General features: G+C 42.8%; 2 protein-coding genes across 2 annotated transcripts; one reads left to right on the top strand and one right to left on the bottom strand.

Annotated features, from left to right (window-relative positions):
• Nucleotides 1–681: 681 nt before the first annotated feature.
• Nucleotides 682–2,179, top strand: LACBIDRAFT_332879 (uncharacterized protein; the record flags this gene model as incomplete). Its single annotated transcript, XM_001887461.1, has 5 exons — nucleotides 682–951; nucleotides 1,007–1,165; nucleotides 1,211–1,297; nucleotides 1,350–1,748; nucleotides 1,799–2,179. The coding sequence occupies 5 exons, from the start codon at nucleotides 682–684 to the stop codon at nucleotides 2,177–2,179; spliced, it is 1,296 nt and encodes a 431-aa protein (XP_001887496.1).
• Nucleotides 2,180–3,938: 1,759 nt separating this feature from the next.
• LACBIDRAFT_332878 (uncharacterized protein) lies at nucleotides 3,939–4,579 on the bottom strand (the record flags this gene model as incomplete). Its single annotated transcript, XM_001887418.1, has 3 exons — nucleotides 3,939–4,258; nucleotides 4,406–4,434; nucleotides 4,521–4,579. The coding sequence occupies 3 exons, from the start codon at nucleotides 4,577–4,579 to the stop codon at nucleotides 3,939–3,941; spliced, it is 408 nt and encodes a 135-aa protein (XP_001887453.1).
• Nucleotides 4,580–8,509: the final 3,930 nt, after the last annotated feature.

Here is an 8,509-nt window from a genome sequence, read left to right as displayed (position 1 = left end):
TTCTTCTCTCCCCCTCCACCCTTCTCTTCCTGCCCCTTCATTTAACTTAGAAAATAGTAAATTAGATGTATATTTGAGTTTCAATATATAAAATTTGAAATATATAAATGTTATAAGAAAGTATTCATGCCCTTTAAGTCAGTGTGAATAAGTGCATATTAGTGTAAATGTATCTAGCAAAAAGGAAAGGTGTTATATGGGTCATATTCTGGTCCCATTCCTGTGGATTCCTGCAGATTCTGGTGCCATTCCTCCAGATTCCTGTGGATTCCGGTGCCATTCCTGCGGATTCCTGTGGATTCCTGCAGGAATGGGTGGGGCACTGTAAAGTACTGAAGCATTCTGACAACGGAAATCAGATATTGGCGGCAAATGACGAGCTGACAAGGCTTGTTCAATCCGTTGAACTGCCCCAGCCCGTTCAAACCATCGATCCAGCACAGCCGCCACGTGTTTGCCTGAAGCGCTCGAATCGGCCTGCCAACGACGAACCCGAACCTCCCACCAAACGCATACGGGCGTAATTGAGTCTCCCCTCCTATGGATTTGCTGCGCATTTCGTCACCGTGTCTCTTTTGCGTGGTGTCTTTTTCCTCCTATTTTTTCTCCTTTCTTGGAGGTTAAAATGCTCCTTTACGAAAAAATGACTTTACCCCCTTTCACCTGTTCTCTCACCTTTCAATGGCGGCTCAAGCTCAAGCTCACTACGCAGAACACGTCAAGAACGGCATCTACGAATCTCTTCTTGAGAACCTCACCACCTCCGGCACTGGGTTTTTGAGCAGCTGCGAATGTAACACAGATTTTTTCCACAAAACTACCTGGGGCGCGGACTATCAAACTAGCACTGGAGCCGAGTTCAGGTTTAACATCTTTGGGGAGATTCAGCCAGAGAGCCTTGGTACAAAACAGGGCGCTTTGGGAGATTTTTACATAGGTTCTCAATCCAACGTGCGTCTCATACCTGTTTTCTTCTTGGGCGTCACCATATCCCCTTTTTCGAAAGCCTATGTACATCACAAAGGACTCCAAGATCAAAAATCGGTTTGCTTTAGGCGTGCCTTCCAACTGCCCGACCAAGCTATCTCGCCTCTACGACAATCAACTTGTTGCGTTGAATGAGGTCGTCGAGTTTGAACGAAAACAAGATCTAGAAGAAAAGAAGGTATATTCTTTGTATCCCTTTTCTATTGGCACTCATCACGACTAGGATTATGTTGTCAAAGAATGGATAACGGCAAGTAAAATGGACGGACCAGGAGACATCATCACCATTACCTCTCCCTACAAATACAAGGTGCGTCGTACAGCAATATTGATCGATCCACTAAATTATTATCTGTTAACAGTCACCTGAAGAGTCCGAGAAACGCGTGCCAACCATTCGACGTGTTATGAAACGATTGCGTGATGTCGACGTTCTCGACATTGACTCTCATACCGATGCTTCACCGACCGAGTCCGAAGGCGCGACTTCTTCTCACATCACTTCAACCTACCCGGAACCTAAGGTTGGCCAGCTCTATCCCCCTACAGTTTTGCCCGACTACAAAGGCAAACTGTTCCGTAATCAGGAGTGTATGCTGGTCCAACACGAGATTCTTGACATAGATCGGAAGCTTATCCCACCCTGGGACCAGTATAGCGCTCTCCGTACAGGCACCCTGATTATGGCGACGGCGTCTTTACATTGTTTCACAATGAAGATTCGCGATGTGAAAGGAAATCCAACGGGGAAGGAACGAAAAGTAAGTCTTGTTGTTTTATCAACTTTCAACTTCATTCGTATATGTACAAGATCTACCAAATCAACTTTCACCGTCTCCTCGTCATCGATGGTAGTGTCGCAGAAGTACCTGGGTTCTTTATACATCCTGGATATGGAACAGAAGAAAACGAATATGCATCAAACTCTAAGAAAGAAGAAAGTTTTGCAGACCGGGCGATGGCATCCTTCAAAATCAAAAAAGCCCGAACCAATGTGCCCAGCTCGGTTCAAAAAATTAGTACACGTCCTTCAGCCTCGTCATCCTCTTCCCATGCGTCTATCAAGATAAAACCATTGGCTCGAAGCAATGCAGGAAAAGGTAAATCAACTCTGGCGGCGCATTCTGTTGAAAAGACGCCTTCCGACAACACCTTACTCGACGAAGACCATGTCATGGGGAACGATGACTAGAGGAACCATTCCTGTTACACCTTATCCCCTTACATCTATGGACGACAGTATTACAACTATGGACGACAGTATTACAACTACGGACGTCTCAACCACTCCATATCTTCCAGACTTTTGCTTCCATTTGCCCTCGTCATTCACGCCGCCGCCGTAGAATATAAATACGGACAAGTTCTCTGTACTACTACTTGATATTGGACATTGTATAATCTGTTTGTAAACCTGTCCTTCAACCTGTGTTCTCAACAATTGACGAGCAAGCAAGCTCTCGGAACTAGAATGAACTTATACTTAATACACAAGTTGTCCAGTAACCCGAGTTCCTTGAGATTCAATCGTGCTCTATGTTGATCCCACTGCCGAACAACGGCTCTCTCGCCAACTACAGAACCGACTACTGGGTTGCTCATACTTGCTATCTGACTTTTAACGCTGAAAATCGTACAAGCTATCAACTACATCATATAGTTCAAGTTCTTACTTTGGACAAACATGCACACTCAGAACCAACATACGCAGTATTCTTCGAAGAACAGGATTGCATCACGGCTTTCAACGACTGCGTCTGTTGGTCATTCGCTCCCGAACACTATTTTACATGGAAGGGACCCCTTCTTGTTATGAAACTTCACGGAAACGAAGTGATCGATTGCAACGAAGAAGATATTGGAAATGCCCGTGAAATAATCAAAAAGTATGCTGACTCCTTATACTAAGTATGTGCGGAAACCTGACAATCGACAGCTTTCTGCAACATACGAGCAATTCGACTTTAAAAATGCTTACCCTTGTCAGCGATTGATTTAATGTAATGTCACAATAACCTTAGTACCTACATAGCAACATGAATATAACTGGAACTAAAGAAAAAACCGTAGTGGGCTATGCGCCCGCAGGCGCGCTCCATTGGTTATTAGTATAGGTCAGGGATAGCTGCAATAAGGATTCATGATTTTGTTCAGTCTGCAGGGTGATGTCACATGACTTACTTGAGGGCATGCCATATTGTCACATCTCCTGTTTGTGGCATGGTCACACTACGGTGACCTTCCCTTTCCCTTCCACCACCACCACCCATTCACCTCCCCTGCCATCTCAATGCCGCCCATGACGCCCATGCCCACACTAACAACGCCCACGCTAACAACACACACAACGAGGGACAACGCCCATGATGTGGCAACGTCATGGGCAAGGGGTACGTATGCCCCACCACCGCATTCCTCCGTTCTCACCACGACAACACACAAGCACTATGACGACAACACGCGAAGACGACAACAACACGCCCACGTCAACGACCACCACACGTCCATGCCCACTGCCCCACGGAAAACGACCACCGCCCACTGCCACGTCACATGAAAAACGACCACCGCCCACGAAAAACAACGACAGCCAACGAAAAACGACCACTGCCCACTGCCACGGCACCAAAGCAGCCCACGACATGCAATGACAACGACATGCGCAGAGGGGGCGACATGTGAAGAGCGGGCGACGACAATGGGACAACAACAACCCCTCCACTCCCTCCCCCCTTCCCCTTCCTTCACTCCCTCCCTCTTCACCACTCCCTCCCCCTTCACCACTCTCACCCCCTCCCTTCCTCCTTCCCCCCTTCTTTCCCTTCCTGATCACCACTCCCTCCCCCTCTCTGTAATATAGAATGTATTAAATTTTCTTTTTGCTCTGAAATCTAAATCTAGCTTAAGGTCTGTGGCAGTCCAGTCCAGTCCAGTCCAGTCCAGTTAAGTGTTCAGTCCAGTCCAGTCCAGTCCAGTTTTGTGTTGGGAGAGTCCAGTGGAGTCCAGTTTTGTGATTGGCAGTCCAGTCCAGTGGAATCCAGTGGAAGCCAGTGGAATCCAGTGGAGTCCATGTGGATTATGTGGGGGATGGTAAAGTATTGCTTCTTACCACCGCTCTTTCCCTTTGTGGTGCCCTTTCCAGCCTCTGGTTCTTCCTCACCACTCCCCTCAACATCACTCTTGGTGGTGGCCTTGGCATGCTTGGTGTTTGTTTCCTCAGTATTGGATTGGCCACATTTCCGGCCTCGTTTGGGGGGAGAATTCACCCCAGCTTGTAAAGATTGAAGTTCTCTTGCACTCATAGCAGTAGACAGCAAGATTAGAAGGTATAAGAGCCAAGTGGGACTGCAAGAACAAAGGGGACAGGAAGCAAGATGAAGGGGGAAGGGAAGAAAGATGTGGGAACTTAAACACACACAGCTAGGGCTGAGGGTTTCTTTCAAATGTCTATTTTAGGTAATTCAGACTTAATCAAAATTTCAAAGTAAGAGGCAGCGTGAAAACGCTGCCTCGTTTTGATTCTAAGTATGTACAAGGGGGATGTAAGCCAGGCAAACAAACAAGACAGCAGGTGGGATTCCTGCCATCTCATTGTGTTCTGGGGCTCAGGTAGTTACTATGAAATGAAAAACAAAGGCAGTGAGTGGAATCACTGCCTTGTTGGTATTGTAGGGAAACAGCTGTCACACTATTGAATCTATTTTTTTGCACTAAATAAATCTTATTGGTGCCAAGACTCTGAATTAAATATATTTCATGGTTTCACTACTGAATCTATATTTTTGCACTAAATAAATCTTTTTTGATGCTAAAATTGTGAAACAAATATATTTCATGGTTTCACTATTGAATAAATCTTTTTGGTTAACATGTCACAAACTTGCCTGCCACACTACTGAATACATTTTGGCTCTGGATAGACTACTAATACAAGAAACAATGAGTTTAAGGTGTTGCTCACTTTTGGTGATGATGTTGGGGGTGGTTTTTAGGGTCCAGGGCGCATTTCCAAATAAGGAAACATGCGCTTTTTATAGCAATAAAGTCAGAAAAAATTAGGGGTGGTGCTCACTGTTGGGGATGTCATTGGAGGTTGTTTTCAGGGTCCAGGGTGCATTTCCAAATATGGTAAGATAGCTAAAAAAAATAGCCACAAAATAACCAAAAAAATCAGAAAAAAATGGGGGTGGTGCTTGCTGTTGGTGATGACATCTGGGGTTGTTTTCAGGGTCTGGGGCATATGTCCAAATAGGGTAATATGTCCGAAAATAGCTAGAAAATAGCCAAAAAAAATGGAAAAAGATATGAATGGTGCACAGAACATCAGGCACTGCCTTCAGGGTTCACTTCAGGGTCCATCCCAAAGAGGAAACATCACCTGGTTTGACCAAAAGTGAAGAAAACCAAGAGGAGAATGTTTTTATGTATCAGGGTCCATGTAATGGGATGTTGTGATGATGGTCACATGACCAATTACCAAAAATGGTGAAAACAAAAGTTGTAGCCCTACATTGTAGCTTCCTGAAACTCTTTGAATTATATTCTGAAGTGCTCCCATTATGGAGATATGAGGTAAATGAATTTCAAAAGTGTCGCATTTGTTTTTTGTGTTTTGTGTTTTTCTCCATGAAAATAAAACCAAACAACATGATTTCAGTATATTTAGAAAGCTAAAAGAAAGGGCTACAATTATTGTATCATGGGAAAAATGACCAAAAAAGGAAGGTGCATACCCTAGAAAAGAAATTGACACTGACAGACTATAAGAGTCTACCATAGACTACCAACAAAGTCAGACATAGACTACAAAGTTTACTGATAGACTACAAAAGTTGGACTGAGACTACAAAGTTTACTGATACACTACAAAAGACTACAAAAGTCGGACTTAGACTACAAATCTACTGATAAACTACAAAGAACTACAAATGTCGGACTTAGACTACAAAAGTTTGGACTTAGACTACAAAGTTAGGGTTAGGGTTAAAAGTGTATCCAGACTACAAAGTTTGTAGTGTCCACCTTTCATCATTACAAAATTTTGTAGTGCCCATTTTTTCCTTAGAAGGGTTTGTAGTGTCTGCCTTTTGGGACTACAAAAGTTTGGTGTGCACTTTTCCATTTGGAAAGTTTGTAGTTTCCACTTTTTTTGACTACAAAGTGTGTGCTTTTTCATCAGAAAAGTTAGTAGTGTCCACTTTCTGAGACTACAAAAGTTTGTAGTATGCGCTTTTTCATCAGTAAAGTTCATAGTATCTGCATTTTGAGACTACAAGAGTTTGTAGTGTGTGCTTTTTCATTAGAAAAGTTTGAAGTGTCTGCTTTTTGAGACCACAAAAGTTTGTAGTTGACATGTAGTTTATGGTGTCCTTGGCTCTGTCTAGGTTATGGGGATGAGGTTGAAGGATTAACATCATCTTACTTACATATTACCAGTTCTGCTGCATTAGTTTTTGACATTATGGACAAGCAGTCTTTACCATTAGGAAAGGCTAGCCTAGGCCTTCATATTGATACCTACTGTCCTATGTCAAAACATAATTAGTATAGGTTCATGTGGGGATATGGCTAAAGGATTGACATGACTTTACATATTGCTATTGCCACATCACTACTTTTTGACATCATGACCAAGTTGCCTTTCACATCAGGACTAGTGTTGCTGCGGCTCAGCTAGTCGAGAGCCGGCTTATGTAAGCCAGCTAAATTTCCTTAAGTGGCTCAGCTCGGCTTTTAGCTGACCCAAAGCCGGCTCAAGCCGGCACATAATTCTCAAAGTGATGTGACTATAAATCTGGGTAAATTAGATGCTGTCTACCTGATAGATACACAGTGTAATGTATATTTCGAGCATAGAACTATAATAGAAACCAAATGATTATGAAAATAAATAAAAATTCGCAAAAAAAATAGAGGAGGATGTGAGATAGCATAGAAATAGGAGCATGTATGGATGTCATCTCTTCAGCTCCTTCAAATACGACTAGAATACAATGTAAACGAGCCTTCAGTGAAGAAAAATGGTGGAAAGCTGACTGAGATACAGCTCAACTCCCCCCAAAAGAGAAAATGTAACATATCTCCGGAACACGGACACACAAACCTCTCGTCTCTTTGGGACCTTCAAACAACACTAGAATACATTTTAAAGGAGCCCTAGATCATAAGAAATGATGGAAATTTGACTGACCTAGGGTACTCACTCCCCAAAACAGAAAATGTAACATATCTCCAGAACGCGGACACGCAAACCTCTTGTCTCTTCGGGACCTTCAAACTACACTAGAATATGTTTTAAACGAGCCCTAGATCATAAGAAACGATGGAAATTTGACTGACCTAAGGTACTTGCTCCCCAAAACAGAAAATGGAAGATATCTCTGGAACGCGGACACGCAAACCTCTCGTCTCTTTGGGACCTTCAAACGACACTAGAATATGTTTTAAACGAGCCCTAGATCATAAGAAACGATGGAAATTTGACTGACCTAAGGTACTTGCTCCCCAAAACAGAAAATAAAAGATATCTCCGGAACGCGGACATGCAAACCTCTCGTCTCTTTGGGACCTTCAAATGACACTAGAATATGTTTTAAACGAGCCCTAGATCATAAGAAACGATGGAAATTTGACTGACCTAAGGTACTTGCTCCCCAAAACAGAAAATAAAAGATATCTCCGGAACGCGGACACGCAAACCTCTCGTCTCTTTGGGACCTTCAAATGACACTAGAATATGTTTTAAACGAGCCCTAGATGATAAGAAACGATGGAAATTTGACTGACCTAAGGTACTTGCTCTCCAAAACAGAAAATGGAAGATATCTCGAGAACACGGACACGCAAACCTCTCGTCTCTTTGGGACCTTTAAACTACACTAGAATATGTTGTAAACGAGCCTTTAATGAAGGATGGTGATGGAGAACTCACAAAGATAGAGTACACCCTCCTGATGAATCATGAAACTTAGCATGACAGATATCTCAAAAATATGATGGCAGATGCCTCTCGTCTCTTCAGGCCCTGAAATCGACATCAAATAGCTGGTAATCAACACTTATTTGGTAGAAAACGGTACAGAACTGACCAAGATACAAAATAGCCTCATGGTGTCTATCCAGCACCTATTACATGTTTCTTAGGGCTATTATTGGGCTATTCTGGTACCCATTCTTACATTATACTATGTGGAGTTCATTTACAATTGATATGGTACACTACTCAAGTTTACGGTTAAACATAAATTGGGGGAGAAGAGGAGAAGGAAAGCAAAAGAGATGTGACAGATGCTGAAGCACTATATATCTGCCCAAGTAAGCCTGCCCTAAATCCACAGGAATGGGGCCAGAATACAACAGATACAAGACCTTTTCTTTGTGCTAGATACATTCACACTAATATACACTTCTTCACACTGACTTAAAAGGATATCAACACTTTCTTATAAAATTTATATATTAAAACTCAAATATACGTTTAATTTACTATTTTCTAAGTTAAATGAAGGGGCAGGAAGAGAGG

Source organism: Laccaria bicolor, genomic scaffold (assembly GCF_000143565.1).
Source record: "Laccaria bicolor S238N-H82 LACBIscaffold_45 genomic scaffold, whole genome shotgun sequence".
NCBI classification, from domain to species: Eukaryota; Fungi; Basidiomycota; class Agaricomycetes; order Agaricales; family Hydnangiaceae; genus Laccaria; species Laccaria bicolor.
This window is presented reverse-complemented; position numbering and strand designations above follow the sequence as displayed.